Below are 26726 nucleotides of genomic sequence, written 5' to 3' on the forward strand. Positions count from 1 at the left end.
TTTTTTTTTTTTTTTTTTTTTTTTTTTTTTTTTTTGAGACGGAGTCTTGCTCTGTCGCTCAGGCTAGAGTGCAGTGGCCGGATCTCAGCTGCAAGCTCCGCGTCCCGGGTTTACGCCATTCTCCTGCCTCAGCCTCCCGAGTAGCTGTGACTACAGGCGCCCGCCACCTCGCCCGGCTAGTTTTTTGTATTTTTTAGTAGAGACGGGGTTTCACCGGGTTAGCCAGGATGGTCTCGATCTCCTGACCTCGTGATCCGCCCGTCTCGGCCTCCCAAAGTGCTGGGATTACAGGCTTGAGCCACCGTGCCCGGCCTATTTTTTGACGTTTTAACCATAGTCATTCTGACTGGTGTGAGACGGTATCACATGGTGGTTTTGATTGCATTTCTTTAGTGATCAGTGTTATTGAGGTTTTTATCGTATGCTTGTTGGCTGCAGGTATGTCTTTTGAAGTGTCTGTTTATGTCCTTTGCCAATTTTTTAATGGGGTTGTTTTTCTCTTGTATATTTGTTTACATTTCTTATAGATGCTGGATATTGGACCTTTGTCCATGGCATAGTTTTCAAATATTTTCTCCCATTCTGTAGGTTTTCTGTTTACTCTGAAACCACTCAATCTTTAAAATCTCTTCTCCTGGGCATCACTATACTCCTTCAAGTCAAATGAATCATTTCTTTATTTTTCTTCCTATAGCTCTATGGCAGCACTCAATGTACTATATGGTGCCTCCATTCTGGTAGCATTTATTATATTCTATTACTATTATTTGCTTAGGTACAGTCACACATCACAAACTACAGGGATATGTTCTGAGAAATGTATCTTTAGGCAATTTCATTCTTCATTGTGTGGCCATCACAGAGCATACTTACACAAACCTTGATGGGATAGGCTACTGCACACCTAGGCTATATGGTATAGCCTATGGCTTCTGGGCTACAAACCCGTACAGCATATTACTGTACTGAATACCATCAGCAATTGTAACACAATGGTAACCATTTGTGCATCTAAACATGGAAAAGATACAGTAAAAATACTGTATAAAACATAACAAATAGTACACCTGTTTAGGGCACTGACCATAAATGGAACTTGCAGGACTGGAACATGCTCTGGGTGAGTGAGTGAGTAGTGAAGTGAATGAACATGAAGGCCTGAAACACATTTTATAGTCATACAAAAATATTTTCCTTATATCCTTATTCTAGAAAAGGTTTATTCTGTTTTTAAATTTTTAATTTTTTTTTTTTTTACTTTTTAAACTTTTTTGTTAAAAACTAAGACACAAACATACACATAAGCCTAGGTCTACACAGTGTCAGGATCATCACCACTGTCTTCCACCTTTACATCTTGTCTCCTGGAAGATCTTCAGGGACAATAACACACATGGAGCTGTCATCTCCTATGATAACAACACCTTCTTCTGGAATAGCTCCTGAAGGACCTGACTGAGGCTACTTTACAGTTATGTTGTTTAATAAGTAGAAAGAGTACGCTCTAAAACAACAATAAAAGTATAGTAAATACATAAACCAGTAACATTTATTATCAAGTATTACATACTATACTTATGTTTTTATACAACTGCCAGTGCAGTAGGTTTGCTTACACCAACAACACCACAAACAGTGGGAAATACATTGCACTATGATGTTACTGCAGCTAGGACTTTACTAGGTGATAGGATATATGCAGTATGATGACATACTGTTGACAGAAACAGGATATGGTACATGACTGTAGCTGTGTGTCTTCTCACTCTCCAAATCACTAGCAAACATGTGCCGGTGGAATTTAAATTTTTGCAAAAGAGAGATTGTTTCTTTTCCAACTTCATATTTCCAGTACTTGGTAGAGTGCATTGAGTACACAAAATAGTTATCCAAAAACCATTTCTTGAATGGAACAGCCACTACCACCACCACCAAAAAATTCTAGGCCCTTATTCCAAGAGTTAAATACCTACGGTCTAAAGATCTATGAATAAACTTCAGGAAGTCCATGAACCTGGTGAAAATGTAAGCAAAAAGTTGTTTGTGTATGTATTTGGGGGCTGGGCAGAAAATACATGGGTTTCTAAAGAAATGTATCAAAATGTTCAATGATCCAAAAGGGTAAAAACCTGCTGTGCTAGACCATGCTATCTTTGGAATGAGGTGAAAAAATAAGGTAATAATAGTATCATGATCATAATTATTGTCCTTACTTTTCCTTTGCTTCAGGAGGATCGAAGAACTGAATCAGAGCCTGGCTGCCCAGGAGAGGCTTGTAGAACAGCTATCTCGGGAGAAACAACAACTGCTACATCTGTTGGAGGAGCCAGCTAGCATGGAAATGCAGGTAAGGCTTGGTCAGTACATCCAGAGGCACTTGCGTCATGCTTTCATAAGCCCTACTTTTTAATATCTACGTGTATTTGTTATCTATTGCTTTGTAACAGATTACTGCAAACTTAGCAGTTTAAAATACCTTATTTTTGTTATCTCACAGTTTCTGTGAGTCAAGAGTCCAGATATGGCTTAGCTGGGATCTCTGTTTGGAGTCTCAGAAGTGTGAAATCAAGGTGTAGACTGGGCTCTTTTCTCATCTGGAGGCACACCTAGGGGAGGATCCACTTCTAAGCTCCTTCAGGCTGTTGGAAGGATTTACTGCTGTGTGGCTGTAGAGGTTATGGCAGCTTCCTTCTTCATAGCCAGCAGCAGAAAGAGTCTGTTACTTTTCTCACTTCTAGACCCTCTTTTAAGGGGTTCATTAGGTCAGGCCCACCAGCATAGTCTCCCTTTTCATTAACTTAAAATCAACTGATTAGAAGCCTTAATTACATCTATACGACCTCTTTACTTTTTCCATATAACATGGCATAACTATGCAGTGACATCCCATCACCTTTACCATAGTGGTTAGAAGTTACAGGTTTTGCCCATCTTCAAGGGGTGAGGATTATACAAAGATGTGATGGCCAGTGGGTGAGAATTATAGGGACTACCTTAGAATTTGCCAGCCGCATCAAGTGATTTATAATTATATAGAACATACAATGTTTTAGGGTTTTTTTTCAGGGTTAAGTTGTAAAATACTGTGCTGAAGTGTACAAACTATGGGTTCAAATAAACAGTTACTAATCATCTATGAGCTAGGCATATTCTCTGTTTGTATATATTAGAGTGTGAACCTTGCAGATCCTTGAAAATGTGCTGGGTACTAGATGAAATGGTGATTACTATTTCTGTACAATTTTATCAGACAAAAATAGAAATTTGCCTCCAAATTTTTTTTTTTTTTTTTTTTTTTTTTTTTTTGAGACGGAGTCTCACTCTGTTGCCCAGGCTGGAGTGCAGTGGCGTAATCTCGGCTCCCTGCAACCTCTGCCTCCCAGGTTCAAGAGGTTCTTCTGCCTCAGCCTCCTGAGTAGCTGGGATTACAGGCGCATGCTACCACACTCAGCTAATATTTGTATTTTTAGTAGAGATGGGTTTTCACCATGCTGGCCAGGCTGGTCTTGCACTCCTGACCCCAGGTGATCTGCCCGCCTTGGCCTCCCAAAGTGCTGGGATTACAGGCGTGAGCCACCGCACCTGGCCATAATGTGGTTTTAATATTGAAAAAAAGAACTCACTGTGGTAAAATTAATTGCATTGATTTTCTGGGAAGTTACCTCAAAGGGAACTCCTCTCCTTCATTCAACTTTTAATTTATTAAAACGATATTTTCTAAAAGAACTTTAGAATATACCTGCACCCAAACAACATAAGCAATTACCTGGTATCCTTATATTCTTGCACTGGTCTTAGACTACTGATAAGACAAAATGTGGGTGGTTTACTTTATTGGTTCACATATGGAAAGGTTGGGGTCAAGATAAAAGAGCAATGATAGGAATTAGTTTAAACCATTGCTTCCTAACCTTTCCATTTCATGGCACATATAGCAAATGGTAATATTTGTAAGGTATGGACGTAAATGGATGAAGCTTCTTACTTGGAGGTGGCCAATTTGGGTGCTTAGGCCACTATGAGGGCAGAAAAAAAATCACTATCTTGGCCACAATTACAAACTTCTTAGACTGCAGCTTCATTTTGGTTGGAAAGCTCTGGTTAACAAACTCAAGAAATGATGTGTGTGCACATAATTTTACAAGTATCAATACAAATTGAAGTTCATAGGCTTTTTGCAAGATACATGTTGAAATATATGGAAATTTTCTTAAGGGACTCTTTAAAATATTTCGTCTTTTTTTTTTTTTTTTTGAGACAGAGTCTCGCTCTGTTGCCCAGGCTGGAGTGCAGTGGTGCGATCTCGGTTCACTGCAAACTCTGCCTCCCAGGTTCACGCCATTCTCCTGCCTTAGCCTCCCAAGTAGCTGGGACTACAGGCACCCACCACCATGCCCGGCTGATTTTTTGTTATTTTTAGTAGCGACGGGGTTTCACTGTGTTAGCCAGGTTGGTCTCGATCTCCTGACCTTGCGATCCGTCCATCTTGGCCTCCCAAAGTGCTGGGATTACAGGCATGAGCCACCATGCCTGGCTGAAAATATTTCATAATACATTTAATTTAAAAAAGCTCAACTGAGAATAAGAATTGAATTTCCATCCTGATTATTTGTTAGCTGTATGACTATGAATATGTCATTTCTCAGCTTCCATATACATAAAATGGGAAGATTACCTCAACTAATCTCTATAGTTTCCTATAATGCTAACATTCTATTTTTATCTTATTTCAGAATTTTATTTTATTCTATTTTAGTTCAGAATTTACACAAGTATTATTTCTTTCAAAATGTTCACCTTCTGAAATGAAATCACTTTTATTGCTCCTTTTTTATTTACAGGCACATAAATACTAAAATATTTTGTACATATACGCATTTTCATCATCTTTGGTAAGCACTGAAATCAATATATTTAGTTCAGTATTTTCAATGCTAATTAAGGAATTGGTTTGGTACCAGTTTTCAGAAGACTTAAAGAACCAAAAAGTTATAATTTCAAAGAGACTAAATAATTTATATTCTATTCTAAAAGGATGCTTAGAACAAGAATAAGTACAGCATCCAGGGGATAATATTGCATGACCATTGGGCAGAAGAAATGCATCAAATCACATAAACTGTACTAAATTGATATGCTTTTTTAACATTGCCTAATAAAAATTTATTGTTATTGTTATTACCCAACACGTTGTACATTTAGAAACCTGATACATTGTGCTGTTTGTTCTATAAGACAGTGTTTCCTACCCTTTTTCATAGAAAATTCATTTTCATAGGAAATGTGTACATCTATGGTATTCTGAAATAAGTGACCATGGCTGCTCACGGTTTGAGGCAATTGCTCATGGCCCCCTCAGGACCCATGCGCCACCCTGAGAGGTGAGGGGATCAGCATCTTTGCACAATGGTGGACCATGCTGAGGTACACTGTGCTGGAATACCCAGGTTGGAAACCTCTGCCACAGGAGGCCTCTGACAGTTGGTCCTCTCAAGTGTGGAGAATAGAAAGCCTCCCACAGCATATTTCCTTGTTTCTCCCTTTGGGTCTACGTCTTACGGGAAAAAAAAAAATTGGGCCCAAGGACTAGTAGTGTCTTCCCTCAATTTACACAGTAGTTTAATTCATGGAAAAATTTAGTGTAAATTAACATCGTGCTCCTATATACAGAAGAATTAAGTTCTAGGTTCAGATGATTGTAAACAGTTTTATCATCAACCAATGGAACATTCAAATTCCAAAAGTCATTTGGAATTGGGACAATACTTTGTCCTGTAACATCCCTTGCCTCACTTATCATTGTGACAACATCAAAAACAAGAAACACCCCCATAAATTTTCAAAATGCTCTCTAGGAGATGAGACAGTTGCTCAGTGAGTATCACTACTATAGGGAGTCCTAGCCTTCCAAAGGTTTATAGTCCGATGAAAGATTGGTATGTAAACAAAGAACTAAAATACAGTGTGATAAATGAGGAGATGGAAATACACGCATGGTGCTAAAGGAACCCACAGCTGAAAGGGATTAACTCCAAGGAGGAACTCACCTGGAGGTCACCCTTCTGTTGGGCCTTAAAGACTGGATACACCAGGTAGAAAATAGGAAATGGAGCAATATATACAGTGATGTGGAACACAACTAAGGAATTGGAATTGGGAGTAATCGATGTTACCAAAAATAAGTATTGGAGAATTATAAAATACATAGCTGGAAAGTACCATAAATGTTGAGCTAAGGGCTTCATGCTGTAGGCACCAGAAAAAAAAAAAGCAAGGGGAATAAAAGCATATGATTTGCATTTAGAAAGGCAATCCTAGTTGTCGTGGAGACTGAGGATTGTTTGAAGAGCAGATAATTGATGTCACCTGTTGAGAGAGCAAATCATAATCTGACACAGCTATGAACTGCTTTGTCAAGTCTGTTCTTTGAATTGGTTGGGGGAAAGAATATTATAAAACCAATTACAAAGCACTTTGTCTCTCCCCTCTGCACAGGTAATGTATGATGAACCTTGGTATTTGTGACTCTTGGAGCCTATGTTGTGGGTGTTATCCTTGTCTGCTAACAGTATACTTCCACTGTAACAGTTAGAGTTCCACTGTATTCTACTCAAACCTTGTCTGCCATGCCAACTGTCACCACAGAAGAAAGACCCTTACAATGTGGAAGGCAAAAGTTCAATTTCTTTTTTTTTTTTTTTTTTTTTTTTTTTTGAGACGGAGTCTCGCGCTGTGTCACCCAGGCTGGAGTGCAGTGGCGCGATCTCGGCTCACTGCAAGCTCCGCCTCCCAGGTTCACGCCATTCTCCTGCCTCAGCCTCCGAGTAGCTGGGACTACAGGCGCCCGCCACCACGCCCGGCTAGTTTTTTTGTATTTTTAGTAGAGACGGGGTTTCACCATGTTAGCCAGGATGGTCTCGATCTCCTGACCTCGTGATCCACCCGCCTCGGCCTCCCAAAGTGCTGGGATTACAGGCTTGAGCCACCGCGCCCGGCCCAAAAGTTCAATTTCTAAGCTCTGGGCCTATTCTTCAGAGGCTAAAGAATCTCCTCAACTCCAGTGAAGCCATCCCTGGAATCCCTCACTGATTCAGCAGGAGGATGGAGGAGCTTGAGTTCTAAAGACTTATTCATGTCCTTTAATTCCACCTACACTTCACAACTGAGAATACCACAAACAGCTGGGCCCTAGAAGAAAGAAGAGCTCACAGATCTTGCACTTCTAGGTCTGAATTGTCCAGGTGAAGAACACTCATTGACCCCACATCCCATAGATAACTATTTCTCACGTGTTCCCAGTATGAAAGTCTGGAGTATAATGAGTATAATATACTCATTATAATATCTGAGTACAGGAAGTTCATTCAGAGTCTTCATTCCCTCAAATAAGACAGACACTTTTGATAAAGATTATTTAATTGATCTTACAGTCTTTTTAGCTGTTTTCCTTTTCCATTCTACCAAAACATTCTACAACATTCACTTTAGTGGGAGTGCACTTGTACAATATTTATGAACATCTATAATTCTCACAAAACAAAAAAAGTACCACTAACTAGACATGCCATTGATTGACATCATTCCATATTTCCTTCCAATCCTTTTTGATGTCCATTCAGATCAATAGTATGTGTGATCAGAGTGTGGAGGAGCTTTTTGATGTGAGGCTGTGACATCTTGTCCACATCTTTTTCACTAGGGAGTCAGAAAATCTAATAAAGTTTACAAAGCATTTTTCTCTTCCTCAGTAAAGGTATCTACAAAATTGCAGAGAAAAGCTAGCAATTGTTTCAGTTATTGATATTATTTCCTTCTACAGAATGTTAGAAGCTTCATCTCAATGAAGGTTTTAAATGAAACCAGACCTGGAGGGTGTGAAGGCAGAAAAAATGATGCCCTTGCAAAGGGAGGTCTGGAGGAATTCTTGTTTTGTTTGTTGCCTTTTTTCTCTCTCGCTGCATTTCTCCTTCAGTATAAGATAAGCAAAATTTATTAACATGTAATCTCACTGTGGTTGGCTTATAAAATGAAACAGGATAATACAATTAGGGAGAGGCCCACATTAAGTAAGTGAGACCTTCCCACTCACACAAATTAGCACAGTCAAGCTGTTGCATTTATGCCTTGTTTGGAACTTAATGTAAATATTACTGCATGCAGTGAGGCATATTTCCTAAAATAGCAAACATTCCTGTGTTACCATGGAGAGATCTGCTTGGAGGTTAAGGCAAGAATGTGCTCTAAATGCTCAAGGCAGAGACTGAAAACCTTGCAGGGATTAGTAGCTCAGGCAGCTCTGGACAACTTCATATAAGGAGATTTTTTTAGAGTAGCTTTTCAGTATCGCCTTCTTTCGCTGATGAATGTTGAAGCTGGAGACTCATTTACAAATCTCCGTTCAACATTATTGTCTCCCAGACAACCTTCATTAATAATGTGTCTCCGAAGCAGGCCTTATCAGCTAAAACAATCATTGCTCTAATCCTTTTGAGCAGCAAAGGAAGTGGAAAAATAGGCAGCTGCTTTACAACTTAATGAAAAATATTTATTGAGCACTTGTAATGCACGACGTACTGTTAGGTGAAGGAAGAAGAACACAAAAATGTATAGGCTTTAGTCTCTGCCTTCTAGAGATTACAATAGGAGAAAGTCACTGATGAAAAAAATACAAGGCAGTACAGAAAGGAAAAATCATCATGGACGGGGTTCAGAAGCAAAGATTTTGGTCTCTGAGGAATGAGTAGGATTTTACTAAGTAGAGATGAAAATGAAAGGCATTGCTTTATTCATTCATTCAATGATTATTTATTGAGATCTAGAAAGATACTGTTCCAAATACTTCAGAAGCAGTCTTAGTCCACTCAGGCTGCTATAACAAAATACCACAGACCGAGTGGCTTATAAACAATAGAAATTCATTTCTCACAGTTCTGGAGGCTGGGAAGTCCAAGATCAGGGCACTGGCATTTTCAGTGTCTGGTGAGGGCCCACTTTCTGGTTTATGGATTTCCTGTTGTGTCTTCACATGGTGGAAGGGACTAGCTAACTCTCTGAGGTCTCTTTTTTATAAGGACACTAATTTCTCCCAAAGCCCCCACCTCCTAATACCATTATGCTGGGGGTTAGGATTTCAACATATGAATTTGGAGGGGAATACAAACATTCAAACCATAGCAGATACCAAGATGAGAAAGCTGTGGTTCCTTTTCTTAAGTAGCTTACCAGTTAATGGGGAGAAGGCAGGATGGAGAAATGACATACAAATTACTGTATGTACAAAAAGTATTTTGGAAGATGGAAGAAGACAAAGATGTCTTTTGGTGGTACTTAGAAAGGCAGCTTGAAGGAAATACTTGACGGGTGGACAGGATTGTGACAGGTGGAGGTGGTAGTGATAGAATATTCCAAGTGTATGAAGTATAGAGGTAGGGAAGTTCAGGGTAGAGAAATAGTAGCAGGAATAGAATATAGGGGGACAGAAAAATGGAGTGGAGCCAGATTCAGAGAACTTTAAGAGGCAGGTAAAGAGGTTTATGATTAATGGGCAAGTCATTGGGTCTCCAGGTTTCTTTGAAGGAGAGTGATATCTGAGCTCTGCTTTAGAAAGATTAATCTGAAAGGAGGATAGAGTAGAGGGCAAAGAATTTGAGGGGACTCATTTTTTGGAACTCTATTACTTAAGATATGAAGTCATTAGGGCCAGGCATAGTGGCTCACACCTGTAATCCCAGCACTTTGGGAGGTCGAGGTGGGTGGATCATGAGGTCAAGAGTTTGAGACCAGCCTGGCCAACATGGTGAAACCCTGCCTCTACTAAGAATACAAATATTAGCCAGGTGTGGTGATGCGTGCCTGTAATCCCAGCTACTCGGGAGGCTGAGGCAGGAGAATTGCTTGAACCTGGGAGGTGGAGGTTGTAGTGAGCCAAGATAGTGCCACTGTACTCCAGCCTGGGCAACAGAGCAAGACTCCATCTCGAAACAAAACAACAACAACAACAAAAAAGATATGAAGTCATTAGAGGGGAAGGAAGGATGAAAATTTTGTGCTAAGGCAAAAAACCAAAATAAAATCTTAGTATATAATAGTTCATTTTCTCATTCATACATTCTAGTCAATGACTATTGAGTGCTTTCCATGACTAGGCAATGGTGCTGTTAGGTACTAGAGAATTACGTTCTAATGAAAGAGACAAATAACCAAATAATCAAACAAATACATAACTTCAAATTGTGATAAGTACATTGAAGAAAGCAAAGAGCAGGGATTGGTAGACTTTTTCTGTATAGGGCCAGATAGTAAATAAGCTGTGCAGGCTGTAAAGTTTCTGCCATTGTTGCATAAAAACAGCCATACACAACACATACGAATGAACATGGCTGTGTTCCAACAAAACTCTATCTGCAAAAACAGGTAGGAGCTGGATTTGGTCCACAGTCCATAGTTTTCTGACTCCTCATATAAAGTACTAGGAGGAAAGGGAGGCACTTTAAACAAGGGGAAGACAACAATCAGGAGATCAGTCTTTCCTACGGTAATTTTGAGATGTCTATGACACATCCACATGCAGATATCAAATAGGTAACCCGGTATTTGAGAGTGGCACTCAGAGGAGAATTCTACAATAAAAATATAAATTGGAAGCCACCAGTATAAAGATGGGAAAGGATGAGATGACACCAGAAGAGAACAGAGAGGTGAAAAGGGTCTAGGACTGAGCACCAATGAACAAAAGGTACACAGTGTATGACTCTTAGTTCATAAATCTAAGGCAGTCATCAATTTAAAGTCCCTGTCTGAGTCAGGATGGTGAGAAATCCAATTTCATGCATTTGGTATTTCCTCCTATCCCTACTTTCTCAGCTAGTTATAGGTCCGTAGGTTTCACCAGGTGCCAAAGCACCAAGGAGACTACTCTGATCATCGATCTCCCACTAAAGCATCCCTGCCTCAGTAAGCAGGGTTTTGCCAACCCTAGAGGCTTGTTATATTGAACCTTTTATGGAGCCAGAATCCCCTGCTGAAAAGTGCAGCCTTTCCAAGTCACCCCATTACTTCCCTCTCTGAGGTCCTGCTGCTTCTCCAGGGCACTGATATGGAATGGAGGTGGGTACTTGTTACTCTTTGACCTCCAGTCTCTTTCCATCTGGGTGAAATGTCACTCTCTCCTCTTCGTTGACTTCAAAAACTTTTCTCTCTCCTCTCTTCACCAATGGGACATCTGGCTCAATCTTCTCAACGGGCTTAAAATTTCATAGAAGTCTAGAAATGCACTTGGCTTCAAACATCCTCTGCTCTTTGCTCTGCAAAAATTCCAGAGTCAAGGAAATGCTAAGGGCTTGATCATCAGATTAGAAAAGAGGGAAGGAGAGGGCCAGGCGCGGTGGCTCACGCCTGTAATCCCAGCACTTTGGGAGGCTGAGGTGGGCAGATCACCTGAGGTCTGGAGTTCAAGACCAGCCTGACCAACATGGAGAAACCCTGTCTCTACTAAAAATACAAAATTAACTGGGTGTGGTGGTGCATGCCTGTAATCCCAGCTACTCAGGAAGGCTGAGGCAGAAGAATCGCTTAAACCCGGGAGGTGGAGGTTGCGGTGAGTCGAGATCGCGCCATTGTACTCCAGCCTGGGCAACAAGAGTGAAACTCCGTCTCACAAAAAAAAAAAAAAAAAAGAAAGAAAAAAAAGAAAAGAGGGAGGCAGAGATACATTACACAGGTAAAAAAACAAATTTATATCCAAACATTTACCCTCTCACCATCTGCCTAGGGAAGAAGTACGAGATGAAGCTGGAAGGGAAGTAGGTTAGGATCTTTTTGTAGAGATAACGAAATGTCAACCTACAGGTAGTGCACAATGATGGATCTTTACTGTGAATGTTCTGCAAATAACGTGCACGATAATTACAGTGGTAAGCTTCTAAGGCTGTGTGATACAATTCAGGTATCAGGTTTCAAGAACCTGAAATGGAAAGTGCAGTGAAAATGTGAAGCAAGATACACATGCTAGAGATGTTCAGAAAAAGGATAGAAAAGAAGTTAGCTTTTGGCTTGACAGGGAAGGATTCTGGGAAGTAAATGTCTACTCTGATGTTTTCAAATCCACTTGGTTTACAAGTCTACCCATTGCACCCAGTCATATTAGGAAATGTTATGCCTCACCTTACCTGTCCTGTTAATTTCTCTGTAGATTTTGACAATGTTAACCATCCCTATCATTCTTGAAACTTCCCCCTCCCACCTGTGCTTTGACTGTGCAACTGCTCCACTTAGTATTCCACTTAGTTGTCTCAGTCACCTCAGCATGTCCCAAATAAGTGTTATTTTTTTGCAAACAGATGCTCCAACTCCTACATTTGTTTATTTATGCTACTTTCTACCAGTCTTCCAGACTCCAAACCATTATCTCCATCTTAAACCCTTTCTTTTCTTTTGTCCTCTCTGCATATACACCATCAAGTCCTGCTGTTCATTTGTTCAAGGTGATTCTCATATTTACCACTTTCTTTCCATTTCTATGCCAGACTTTTATTACCTCACACATGAATAACTGTAGGGTCTTTTTAGCAGATCTTCCTGTAGCCATCCCAAAGTTCTCCTTGAAAGTGTAATCCATCCTGTTGCCTGGGTAATCTTCCTAAAAAAAGGTTTTCATCATGTCATTCTCTGCTTAAGTCCATAACATTAAGTCCAAGTTCTTTTGCCTTTGTCAAAACATTAACCAAATTCTAGTTGCCGAGGCACTCCATAGCATAGTGTCTGGCTTACAGTTGGCTTTTGATACATGTTCTTTGAATGAACAACTATAGAGGATTAGATGTGTGTGTGGATGAACCTGGTCATTCAAAAATCCCCAACATCTCCCTTTACCTACAGGCTAGCACTGCGTTTAACCCAAGTTCCGTGGCTTTTAATGAAGCTATTTTATTTTGCTGGAGTCCCTTCCTTGGCCTCCTTCATCCTAACACCCATCTCAAGTGCCACTCTTGTCCCTTCAACTATACCAGCCCATACTAACCTCAACTTTTTCTGTACTCACACTAAATTGAACTGAGTACCATTTAGTTTACCAGTCAATTGTTCTAACTGTAGCGTGCACCTTTTCTCCCTTTTAACTAAACTGAAAGCTCACTGAAAAGAGAAAAAAAGGTATGTTTGCATTCTTGCTCATTGATTAACAAATACTTTAAAATTTACTTAACAACCTATGGGTATTTAATAACCTGAAAGACTCTAATGTTTACTATTAGATGGATTTTGCTGAGAAGCATACTACTGTAATCTGCAGATGAACTGGAAATCTCCTGTCTTTAAAACAAGCATTTCAAAATACTGTGTTGTTAATTAATGGAAAGCATGATTGTTTCTGACTTCTTAAAGGTTTTCAAAGAGCACAGGGAAATCACGCACCTGCCTGTGTGTTACCACAAAGCCTAACTGGCTTTACTTTGACATTCTTGCATTTTCTCATCTGCCTTAGTTTCTCTACCAGAATCATGTTTTTCTTTTGGTGCACAGTTTTTTAGTAATTAGAATAGTTATTTCCAATGTCATAAATAGGGCAGTGAAACCTAATACAACTGGTTTGGGACATGGGGATTTTCCACCTCTCCAATTCTTTTGGAAACTCCCTCTCAGCCCAGAAGTAGGTCTTAGAACACTACCACCCAGTTGCCACACAGGGGGTGCAAAAGTGACTATGGTGACTACAACATTTAGAGGTCAAAACAGAGATAGTGCGAAAGACCCCACACCACAGTAATATTTATAAATCTTGTTCCAAATGCGGATACAGTTCTCTAAATTCAACATAGATTTTGTAAGTAGTTCTTCATTGATGTGCTTTTCTATCTGCAGAAGTTCTGATCTTTTGTCTCATACAGCTTAGGATAGTTCTCCTTCAGTGGTTTTCCAAGTGTGGTTCCCAGATAGCAGCATCAACATGATCCGGGAACTTGTCAGGAATGCAAATTCTTGAGCCCCACCGCAGACCTTATTGTGTCAGGAACTCAAGGGGGTAGGTCCCAATAATTTATGTTAACAAGCCCTCCAGGTGATTCTGATGCATGCTTAAGTTTGAAAACTGCCGTTTAAATTCAACATATTTCATTGTAGATTAGGAAATTAAAAGCCAGATATAAGTGACTTAACCTAGGCCATAAAGCAAAGAAGTGCTTATAAATGTATTTATCCATCAATGTTCAGGGTGAACTGTTGATATATAAAATTAATAATTTGTTTAATCACAATATGAAGCTTATTCTCAAATTTTTTATGTGCCTTCACTAAGTTTTAAAAGTAATAATTTTATACTAAATCATTACAGAAGCCCTAAGTCTCACCTTAACAACATGCCTTGCTTCAATCATAAGTGTTTGGTGCACACATGCATATAAAATATTATCCTAAGGTGGGGCGCAGTGGAACCCGGGAGGCAGAGGTTGCAGTAAGCCGAGATTGCGCCACTGCACTCCAGCCTGGATGACAGAGTGAGGCTCCGTCTCAAAAAAAAAAAAAAAAAAAAAAAGCTCATATGGATAGGCTTAAGTTTTTAATTTGCAATTGGGTCTTTTACAGAATTTCTTCTGGGCTATATTTTATAGTATTTTCCTAATTTTCAAAACTGTTCTTAAAGTGGGGTGACTTTCTACCAAAGAAATCCCTCAAATTAAAATTTTTGGGGCAATACATAGTTTTAACTTATTTACTCCTTTTAATCTTTTTAACTGAAATATACTAATATGTATACAATCTACAGATCTAAGTGCCCCATTCAATGAGCTTCAACAACTCTACACACCTATGTTATCTTCATCCAAAACTAGATACAGAACAGCTTCATCACCTCAGAAGATTTCTTTGTGCCCCTTTTCAATCACTTCTCACCCTGTCTCTCCCCGTTCAACCACTTCCTGACTTATATCACTATAGATCTGTTTTTTCTATAGTCTGTTGCTTAGACTTCAGATGAGATCAGATACATTCAGGGTAGTACGGCCGTAGACCTGTTGTCAGACTTCAAATAAATGGAATCACACAGGATGTACTCATTTGCATATGGCTTGTTTCACTTAAGATGTTTTTGAGATGTATCCATGTTGCATGTATCTGAGTTCATTCTTTTTCATTGCTGGCTAGTACTGTATTGTATGAATACACTAAAATGTGTTTCATCTACCTTTTTTCTTAGTAACAATTATATTTTTTTCTTGTCACAAAAGCAGTTAAGTACTTACTGTAAGTTATGTAAAATATGTAATACATAATGTAAAAAATTATAGAAAATAAGGAAAAAAGAAAATAAATATCCATAATTCCACTCTCTAGACATAACCATTACTAATAACTTGTGGATCCCCTTTGAACTTTTGTTTATATAAGTTATCTTCTTACATTATATATCATCATATGTAGTATAAAAATTCTTATTTTAGGTTCAAGTTTTACCACTTAGACCCTTTATTAGTGTGTTAAATTGGCAGCCCTTATTTTAACTATAAAATATTTTCTAAATTAAATAAAATCTAAAATACCTGAATAAACATTCATTGTCCAAAATTCAAATGATACACAGTATATAGAATAAAAAGTAAATGTCCTTGCATAGCCCCACCACAGGTAACCAGTTCAACTGCAAACTCTTGACCACAAGATAATAATGATAAGGACCAAGAAGTGCAAAATTTATTATCACATAATTTTTCTAAGTTTTATTTTTAAATTTTTATTTTCTATATACCAGTGATCTTTTCGTTGGGAACACCTTATTTCATAATACCAAATGCTCATATAGGGACTAATTCTAGTACAACAGCTTATATCGACTTTGAGATACATTTTTGAACTATTTTCTCTGGAAGTGAACAGACTGCCATCTTCACATTTTCTGATTGCTGAGTGGTTTATTCCTATCTGTTTTTGGAAGTCTAGATATGTATAGTTTTCTCAGTATATTGATCTTTACTTATAGCAAACATATTCTTCAATGGCAAATTGCCTTTTCACCATTTGTATTGACCTGTATCACTACACCAAGCTATCTGTATACTGTCATTAAAATTTGGAGACTATCAGTTAGATGCAAAATCCTTTTGAGGAACAGAGAATAACCCAAAGTATAATTCAGGGTTTGCTCTTGAAGAGCACTTTGTTTCATTCACATTTTCCTAATAGGAAAATGTGGCTTGCATTGACAGTAAAAAACGAGATCTGGATTACACTTAAGACTGGGTACGGCAAGGTAGTGTCCTGGCAGGCAGTCTGTCTTTCCATCAGTCAGGGTAAGTCCAGAAACTCTTTGCCTTTCTATAGATCACCATAGATTCCAAAGCACGTTGCTTAATTTCTTCCAACTTTGAAGCTCACATACCTAGAGGCAGGCAAAATGCAGCTGTAGTTTTACTGGAAACGCTTTTATATTCTTGGTTTTTGAGTCAGAATACACACAGCAGATGAAATTACATATGCAAAATTCTACAGCCTATGATATTAGGCCATTCTTGCATTGCTATAAATACTTGAGACCAGGTAATGTATCAAGAAAAGAGGTTTAATTGGCTCACAGTTCTGCCGGCTTTATAGGAAGCATGGTGCTGGTATCTGCTTGGCTTCTGGGGAGGCTTGAGGAAGGTTACAATCATGGTGGAAGGTGAACCGGCCGCAAACAAGTCACGTGGCCAGAGCAGGAGCAAGATGGGGCGGTGGAGGCACCACACACTTTTAAATGACCAGATCTCAGAAAAACTCACTCACTATTGTAAGGGTAGCACAAACCCATAAGGGATCTGCCCCCCTGACCCAAACACCTCCCACCAGGCCCCACCTCCAACACTGGGGATTACAATTCAACATGAGATTTGGTGGGGCTATATATTCAAATCATATCGCCTACTAAGCCCAAAGCTCTAAGTACTGTCTTTCTCTCTTACAATAGAGCTACAAGATTTTGCTTTGATGATTAAGAGAACAATACAATCTTATGTAGGCAGAGCCCCATAATGTTTTAAAGTGACTTAAAATATTCCAATTCATATTAAAATAATAGCCATTATTTAATTAGCTAAACATGGTTAAAGCATTTCCTCAAAATTATCTCATTTGGTCTTCAATATGAAGTTTGGGGGGCTTATTATGAACTCTCATAGATGGCATTTGGATGTCTTCAGGTTTAGGAGGATGGGCTCTGTCCTGGGGACGAGGTTCAGAAAAACTTAGACGTTGCTGGCCTTAGCTTACAAGGTCAAGTTAGTAAAAAAAAAAAAAAAAAAAAAAAAAATTTAACATGATTAGAACTGAGAAATGGCCTACTCTAGGGGACTGCAAGTGATTGCTGCGGTTGTTCCTCTTGTTCCGTGTCTGAATGCCTCTCAAGTCAGGAAGAGAATTCTTTATTAAAAATGGCCGGAGGGCGCGGTGGCTTAAGCCTGTAATCCCAGCACTTTGGGAGGCCCAGGCGGGCGGATCACGAGGTCAGAAGATCAAGACCATCCTAGCTAACACGGTGAAACCCCGTCTCTACTAAAAAAATATGAAAAATTAGCCGGGCATGGTGGCGGGCGCCTGTAGTCCCAGCTGCTCGGGAGGCTGAGGCAGGAGAATGGCGTGAGCCCGGGAGGCGAAGGTTGCAGTGAGCCGAGATCGCGCCACTGCACTCAAAAAAAAAAAAAAAAAAAAAAAAAAAAAATGGCCGGAGGTACCTGCATCCCACCTAGTCAGGGCTCTAGCTTCCCTCCTCTTTGTGTGCAATCCAAGTTTTAGACCCAAGGGTGGAGGACCTACCACTGTACAGTGCTGAGTAAGACAGGGTTCTCACCGAAGTCAGTGAAGTTCCCAGTCCTTTCTGGCGCGAGCTACATTCCCAGACACTCCAGCTCTTGCCGAAAGGAGCTCCGTCTTTTGCGCTAGTGTTTGTCTACCCTCCGCTGCCCTAAAATAATGAATGACCTCTACCTGAGGGAAAGAGACTTCAGTGGCGGTAATCTACTCGCGGCTGGCTGCATCCTTGAAAAAGGACATTTCCCTTCTACTATCTTCAAGATCTTGGTTAACCAGATTCACATTGTATTTGCAGGACGCTTTCTCAGGTGACTGCTCAGTGCTCTTTTTTACCGAAAGTAGGGCAAAGTCCCCCAAGGGTGCTAACCCTCCCCCACCCACATCAAGGAAGAAACAGTCCTCTACTCTTTTCTGGACATTCCGGTTCAGAGTCGAGGTAAGGGTTGCACGGCCCCGCCCCACCCGCCCCTCCGTTACCAAGCCTTCCCCCGCCCGCCTCGCAGTCTCAGGGCCTTAGAACCCAGGCGGGGCGAGGCCGGGAGAGGTGCGGCTGCTGGCTGGAGGCGGCGGCGGCGCGCAGCGGTACCTAGCGGCGCTGCCCGGCTGGCAGCCGGAGGACGTGGCACTGTCCGAGGATCCAGGGGGAGGGGATTCGGCCTTCTCCTCCCCGCGAGGAGGAGCCTCGGGACATCCTGCAGAGGCGGGAGGATCCTTGAGGGCACTGGTGCGCCTTTCAGGTGAGCTCTTAGCAGATAAAAACGGCTGGCTGTAGTCCGCGCCAGTAGTGCTTTCTGCTCTGCACTCCCAGTGAGCCAGGTGCGCAACCGGAGTGGGGGCGAGGGGCGTGCTGGCCACCCCGCATGCGCAGAGCCGGGAGCCCGCTGACCGGACTACAGCTCCCAGAGGAGCCTTGTGGAAGCCGCAGACGTGGAGCCGCTGGCGCCATCTTGAAATCTGATCCTCAATCCCCGAGCCTTTGAGTCTGCGCGGCCGGCCGCTGCTGCTCCGGGAGCCCAGTCTGTTAAAAGGGTAGGACGTTGAGGACGCGGCGGCTGGCGGGAGAGACAGCTGGGGAGAGACATGGCAGGGTCGGAGCGCGGCCTGCGCCTCTGTCACTCAGCATCCTCTTAGACGTTTCCACGCCCGCCCCCTGCCCAAGGGGCGGGGCTGACGGCTGTGGTACCCGGAGCCGGCGCACGGGGTAGGGGTGCACCCCTGCAGAGGGGGGACCCCACTGGGCTGTGCCATGCTGACTGGAGACCACTGAGGCGGGAGACAGAGCGCGGCGAAGAGCCATTGAGTGGTCATCCAGTAGCCGCCGCCGCCGCCGCCTCAGGAAGCTTGGCACCCGCTAGGAGGGAAGATGAAGGAGATTTGCAGGATCTGTGCCCGAGAGCTGTGTGGAAACCAGCGGCGCTGGATCTTCCACACAGCGTCCAAGCTCAACCTCCAGGTTCTGCTTTCGCACGTCCTGGGCAAGGATGTCCCCCGCGATGGCAAAGCCGAGTTCGCTTGCAGCAAGTGTGCTTTCATGCTTGATCGAATCTATCGATTCGACACGGTTATTGCCCGGATCGAAGCTCTTTCTATTGAGCGCTTGCAAAAGCTGCTACTGGAGAAGGATCGCCTCAAGTTCTGCATTGCCAGTATGTATCGGAAGAATAACGATGACTGTGGCCCGGAGGTCAAGGCGGGGAATGGGACGGTTGACATGTCCGTCTTACCCGATGCGAGATACTCTGCACTGCTCCAGGAGGACTTCGCCTATTCGGGGTTTGAGTGCTGGGTGGAGAATGAGGATCAGATCCAGGAGCCACACAGTTGCCATGGTTCGGAAGGCCCTGGAAACCGACCCAGGAGATGCCGTGGTTGTGCAGCTTTGCGGGTTGCTGATTCTGACTATGAAGCCATTTGTAAGGTACCTCGAAAGGTGGCCAGAAGTATCTCCTGTGGCCCTTCTAGCAGGTGGTCGACCAGCATTTGCACTGAAGAACCAGCGTTGTCTGAGGTTGGGCCACCCGACTTAGCAAGCACAAAGGTACCCCCAGATGGAGAAAGCATGGAGGAAGAGACGCCGGGTTCCTCTGTGGAATCTTTGGATGCAAGCGTCCACGCTAGCCCTCCACAACAGAAAGATGAGGAGACTGAGAGAAGTGCAAAGGAACTTGGAAAGTGTGACTGTTGTTCAGATGATCAGGCTCCGCCGCATGGGTGTAATCACAAGCTGGAGTTAGCTCTTAGCATGATTAAAGGTCTTGATTATAAGCCCATCCAGAGCCCTCGAGGGAGCAGGCTTCCGATTCCAGTGAAATCCAGCCCACCTGGAGCCAAGCCTGGCCATAGCATGACAGATGGAGTTAGTTCCGGGTTCCTTAACAGGTCTTTGAAACCCCTTTACAAGACACCTGTGAGTTACCCCTTGGAGCTTTCAGACCTGCAGGAGCTGTGGGATGATCTCTGTGAAGATTATTTGCCGCTCCGGGTCCAGGTATACAAAACGGCTACACAGTGCCTTTCTGATTATAGCTAGCTGGCCTCTGGCTTCACATGATTTCGGTCTAGGTGGAGGTTAGTAATATTCTAGACTTGAGAAAATTAGTCATGAGCCCATTTTTGCTGCACCTTTTCTGTGTCTCATTTAGTAAACGTGATTCGTACTCAGATAATTTGCTTTTCACAGTCTTTGTAAAATCTGTTGGCCTTCCCATTATCAAAATTGTATACCTTTTAAAACAAAAAGGTAAAGATTCCCACTTCACTTTTATCCTGTAAAAAGAAGACATTTAATCTCATTTCTGGCACTAGAACTTTTCCTCTTATCTCCTTTTCTTTCTTTCTTTTTTTTTTTTTTTAACAACTTTTAAAATTTGTTCTTGTTTTCAGATTTATAGACGTTTCCTCCCAATGGCTTTCTGTAAGGCAGTTCTCTAGTTAGTTCTTCCCAGAGCATTGAAGCTTTCATCCGCAAAATGCCTGTAAATGATTAGAGCATAAGGTAAAAGGTTTGGGGGAAACCTATTAATCCACCAGTAAAGTATTATAACATCTGGACAATATTTATTATAATGAATAGTTCATTTGAGGATTAGTGATGACTTATTCATAAAAGAGACAGGAATTCAAGTATTCAAGTACAGTATTGTCACTCAAAACGTTAAGGCATAAACTGTTCACAGCCAGAACTCTGCTGAGTTCTACTGGAAGATATTTGATATTAAGAAAGGATTAACCCATTATTGGATCAGAGGAGAGTTTCATTCATTATAGTCTTGACTTCTTAATGACTAGAGGATGGCAGTTGCTTAATTTGAACCATTCATGTCTGCCCAATTGATTCTATACCAACCTTTTAAATTCAGCTATGGTAGTTTGTTTCTATAGCAACAGTAAATGCTAGGTTCAGTTAACTTTGTGAAACATACTGGCATGTTCCACTTGATACAACTTATTTAGCGATACTGTCACAAAGGTAGATGTGATCTAGAAGGCATTTTTAGAAAGCCTGCTACTGGTCAACATCATTCCAGAAATTTAGAGCTTGATAAGTAACATTGTTGATGGTCACATGAAACTTTTGGAAAGTAGTTCTGTGGTATGTATACTTTCTTTCACAATAAGAACCTAAGCAGAAAACAGGATAAAAGTTTTTAAATTCACACAAAATTATGAGTAGCAGCATAGATGAGAAACAGCAGAGATGAAAGTGTCATGAAAGGTAAAAAGTCAGTGCGTTTTCATTTGTATAAAATGTATGTACTTCTTTTCTTTTGCTTTTCCTTTCAGTGGAGCCTCAGCTGAATTTGGGCTTTACAGTATTTCTGGACCAGACATAGGTGTTACAAATTAAACATGGTGTTTTCTTATTAGGGTCTAAAATTAGTTGGGCCAGGATGAATGGGAAATAAACTCGTCCCCCCAACCCGCCACCAAATATGGCCAATATTGTAGAACATTACATAAAGACTGAGAAAATAACAGCCAAAACAAGGTCTTTTTTCTCCATATTTAAATAAAATACTCTATTTTGGTGACCGGATTTTGGAGTTGAGAAGAATTTTAAAGATCATCTTCAGGCAGTCCCTCAATTTGGAGATATGGAAAGAAAGTTCATTCTTTAACTAACTTAGCCCATGCAGAGACAAAGGTTTCTGACCGTTCTCAGGCAAGACACTTTAATTCTATACATTAAACCCCATTGTCTGAAGTATATAAATTTAAGTAAGTACTTTTTTAAAACCAGGAGCCCTCTTTCTCTAACCTAAGGATGCTTGGGGGATTTTTTAGAGATTACGTGAAAAAAATTGTCATCTGAATGAACATATATAAACTATGGTAACTGTATCTTTAGGTCAAGTCCCTTTACTTCACTAAATTTGGACATTAGAGTTTTAAAATAGTAGCATATGACCTTTCTGCTGTGACCTAACTTACATTCTTACATTGTTTACTATTTCTAGAAAAACAAAAATTGGGAGGGAGAAAATGTCATTCAGTTTCAAGAAATGTGGCATTTAATTATTATACCATTTTCTCTAATAATTTGAGATGTCAGGGAAAATAGATGAATTGGGCCCAACCTGTTTGTAAATAAAATGGGCAGCATATCTATTGTTTAAATCCGGTTACTTTTAAGCTCCTTAAGAGGCTTATGACAAAATCAGTGCTAGGTAGGACAATGGCAGACTGGTTTTTGTCTATTTCTCTGAACAAATGTGGAAAGAATAGAAACAATGTAATTTTTTTTTTTGGTAGTTCTCCTTTTAGCTTGTGAAAACACGAAACCATGAAAGAAAAAAATGTTTCCTTTAGTTCAGTTCTGCCACAAATATGGAGAAAACCTTTTATCTTAAAGAGCAAGATTTTCTGTAAGGTCATTTGGATTCCTTTGTTTAATCTTCCACTTACCATACTGTATGCACTATTAAATACTGACATCAGAATTCCTCCTGATTGCTTTTCATCTTTCTTTTTTTCTTTCCTTCTTTCCCTCTCTTTTTCTTTGTTCCTTTCTTATTTATTAAAGAAAACTAACAGTGTAGTTCTGCTTACTGATATTCTGATATTACACAAAGTAATTTATTTCCCTTCTACAGAATTTGTGTATGACAACCTAAAGCTATTCAGATAGCTAAAGAAAGGTTTGAAGCCTTATTCTAGCTGGTAATTCCCTTCTTTATTGTCTGGCCCTGAACTAGAAAAGCTATGATGGGAGGGGTGTGGTCCCTTAGTAAACAGCAATGAGCTCTGGCCCATGTGCAATTTCCCTTTCTATCTAAAGTCAAAGAACAGGAGATCTTTACTTTAAACCTTGCAATGCCAAGGTCTGCTCCTTTGTGACTACGGTAAATTTATCGCACTCATATTTTAGTTATAGGAAGTGGATCAGGCCCTTTGGAAGATGTTGGCATTAGATGCTGGTAAAAGATTAGGCCTTTAATTTGATGGTAGTCGATGAGTCTTGTCTGTCTCCTAGTATTAACAATAGAATTGACAATTATAGCAGTTTGAGATCTATAACTCACTACTGTGAGGACTAGAAAGTGCCAAGAAAAATGCTATCAACACAAAAGGTCTAAACACTGCCCTTAGCCTAAAAGTCTCATATTGTGCAACACTAGACCTGGAAGCAGTTCTCTTTTCTGATACTGGAAAGCCTTTGTCCTAATTCTGAGTGAAAAGTGACTTAATTTAAAATATATTAACATTTCCACATGATTTTAGTACCTGAGTGTCTAGAGAGTAACACTGATTCTACCAAATCAGGTATTACTTATTTCATGGGCTACACTATCATTGTAGGAGTGACTGATTTATGTACTTCATACTTCACAAGAATTCATTAAGTTATTGGCTTAGTGGTACTTGCTAAGTGCTCTTTCGGCGACTGTTATCTGCAAGGACATTTTTCTGAGATGCAAAATAGTAAATTATTACAAATAAAGAAGAAACAAATATCTTCCAACTTTTAGGTGAGTACATTATTTATAGAAAAAGAGGTTTCTTATGATTATTCATGTCAAGATTGATTCATGTGAGATTCAGATTCATGTATTTTCCTGTGGCATTCTTTGGCTTTAAAGTTGCTTTTCGAATATATGTTACATACAGTCGTATTTCTAAGAGAGCCACTGAAGGCCCATTTTCGTTTGTTTTTATTGTTCTTATTCATTCATTAAACAAAAACTTTTGATCTCTGCAGTATTCCCAGCATTATGGTAGGCAATGGGTTTATAGAAATGAGAGATACATTCCCAACCTGAGTGGGAATCCAGTTCAGTTTAATTGGATCTTTTTCCTGATTTCCCAGGAAACCTTGGACTAATTACTTCTCTAAGTTTCCATTTCCTTGTATGTAAAATAGGATCGGATCAGATGGTTAGTTTATAAAGTTTCTAAGATTGTTTGGTTTTAAGTAAATAAATATGATCACCTTCCTTGCCATGTTAAACTTGAAGCTCTTTTCTTTAATTCTGCCTGTTGTAGTTTGAATTTCAAAATATCTTACTGTAGATGTTATTGTTGTTTTACACTGAAGAAGTAAGAAGCCAAATTTTATAAAGGTGGTTTTATCATTAAGTAAATGGTGCATTTATTTATTAGTTAGAATCGTTGTCAATATCTATTAATGTGGTTACTTTGCCCATGGTGTGACACAGTTCATGTTGCCTCAGGTGAAGGCTTCCTGTTATACCCCCAACAACAAATATCTCAAATAATTTTTCCAGAAGTCGTTATCCTTGCTGCTTTTTTCCCTATCCCTCTATCCAGTCCACCAGCAAGTCCTGTTAGGTATACTTTCAAAACATATCCATATCTATCCATTTATTTCCCCCTCCCTTACTAAGCACCAGAACCCAAGCTACTATAGTCTTTCACCTGCACTACCACAGCAGCCTCCCACCTGGTCTCTCTGCTTCTATTGGTGCTCCCCAATAATTCATTCACCACAGCGTGATCTTTTCAAAACTTATGTGTGATTACCTGTTAAAGAACTGCGGTCTATTCTCATTTCAGTTAAAATGAAATCCAGTTCCTTAACCCCGTTGTCTGAAGCTGGATGTGACCTGGTGCCTGCCTGCCTCTCCACCTCATTGAGTGTCCCTATCCCCTTTGCCCACTATGCTCTAGCCCTGGGCTATCCAGTAAGCTAGCCACTAGTCTCAGGAGCTGTTGAACCCTTGAAATGTGGCTAGTCCAAATTGAGATGGGCTGTGAGTATAAAATATGCCTTGAATTTCAGACTTAGGAAAAATCATGTAAAGTGTCTCAATAATTTTATATTGTTTACATGTTTATGATAACATTTGGATATTTTGGGTAAAAATATTTTGTTAAAATTAAGTTTCCCTATTTATTTTGTACTTTGTTCATTGAAGCTACTAGAAAATTAAAAATTACATACAGGACTCACATTATATTTCTGTTAGAGAGTGCTACTCTAGCCACAGAGGCCTTTCTCTTTTCCAGGCTCATATTCCATTAGCTGTTCTTTCTGCCTGGATTGTTCTGCCTATCTTTGCAGGACTGATTCTTTTTCTTTCAGATCTCTACTTAATGCTGCCTCATAAAGACCTTTCTCTGATCAAGCAATTTAGAGTAATTTAACCACCCACTCTGTATTATGCTTTCCTATTTTGCCACGTAGGGCTTGTCCATAATATTTTTTGCATTTCCTTGTTTGTTTATCATGTACTCCCCCCTCCAACCCCTGCAAAATATAAGTTTCAAGAGCACAGGGACTTTGTCTTGCATGATATATCTTCAGGACAGTGCCTAGCACATAGTTAGTGTGCAACAGATACATGTTATGTCAGCATTGCATTCCTCATAGTGCCTCACATGGTGCTTTGCTTATTATAGCATTTAGTAGGTGTTAGAAAAGTTGATAAATAGCACTGGAGGAATAGAAAAGATTTTTCTTCTGAAATCTTTATGTTTCCAGTCAGTTGCTAGCAGGAAGGGATTTAAGGTAAGCTGTAACTCCACTGCCTTGAAGGTGGTAATCAAGTCTGAAAATGTGAGCGAAAGAAAGAATGAATAGCAGTTGTCTTTTTTCCCTTAATGAATTTATATTCCTAATTGGAATGGAAGAGGGTATGGAGGCGGGAAGATTAAATGTAATTGCCGCAGTAAATTTGTAAAGTTTTATTTTAACATCCTTAGCTTGTAATGATTACCAAGAATGGTTCAATAAGTTTATCTTATTGTCCCATATACAAATTGTCCCATATGTAAATCATACTTTTTTTCTCCTGAATCTTTTAAGTGAATCGATATTCCTATAAAATATGTCTCCTTCCCAGTTCACTATGGATTATTTATCTGGGCTTATGCTATAAATCTGCCTTTAAGTAGGCACATCTATTTTAAATTTAGTTTATTCTCTTTTTATTTTGAAATAATTTCAAATGTACAGAGACGTTGTAAGAGAAATACCAAGAACTCCCATATATCCCTTACCCAGATTTACCAGTTGCGAATATTTTGTCACATTTGCTTTATAAACTCTCCCACTCTCTGTATTTGCACAGTATTTTTTTAAAATTCTTGAACCATTTGAGAATTAGTTGTAGATAGTATACTCCTTTACCCTAAATACTTCAGCATTATTTCCTAAGGACAAGGACATCTCTTATATAATTACAGTACAATTATCAAATTTAGAAAATTAGACATTGATAAAATACTGTTATCTAATATATAGTCCATATCAAAATCTGCCAATTTTTTCCAATCATGTGAAACAAGCATGTCGTAAGAAAGGTAGCTGAAATGTAACTTCTCTCAGGAGTAGTATAAGTTTGATGAGTATGCCTTTTCAACTCCTTGATTAAAAATAGAATAAAGCAAATATTTGGTCATTGTGATCATCTCCTTTATGACATCCTCCCCTTCTCATTGAACTCTGAATTACTTGCTTTCGGTGAATAAACATGTAGTGTTTGTGTGAA

At 40.1% G+C, this 26726-nt stretch overlaps 1 protein-coding gene across 5 annotated transcripts in view; it reads left to right on the top strand.

The window, feature by feature from the left end:
* LOC112618235 (myomegalin) overlaps positions 1-26726 on the top strand; it is a 349895-nt gene that overhangs the window by 118062 nt on the left and 205107 nt on the right. For 4 of the 5 annotated variants that reach the window (XM_025375027.1, XM_025375035.1, XM_025375054.1 and 1 more), the window contains one exon: positions 2230-2347. In XM_025375027.1, the coding sequence (XP_025230812.1) occupies positions 2230-2347 (118 nt within the window). Of the gene's footprint in view, positions 1-2229; positions 2348-17846; positions 20264-26726 lie in introns of those variants that run through there. The other variant, XM_025375044.1, reaches the window with a different exon arrangement.

The sequence above is a fragment of the Theropithecus gelada genome, chromosome 1, assembly GCF_003255815.1.
Source record: "Theropithecus gelada isolate Dixy chromosome 1, Tgel_1.0, whole genome shotgun sequence".
Classification (NCBI taxonomy): domain Eukaryota; kingdom Metazoa; phylum Chordata; class Mammalia; order Primates; family Cercopithecidae; genus Theropithecus; species Theropithecus gelada.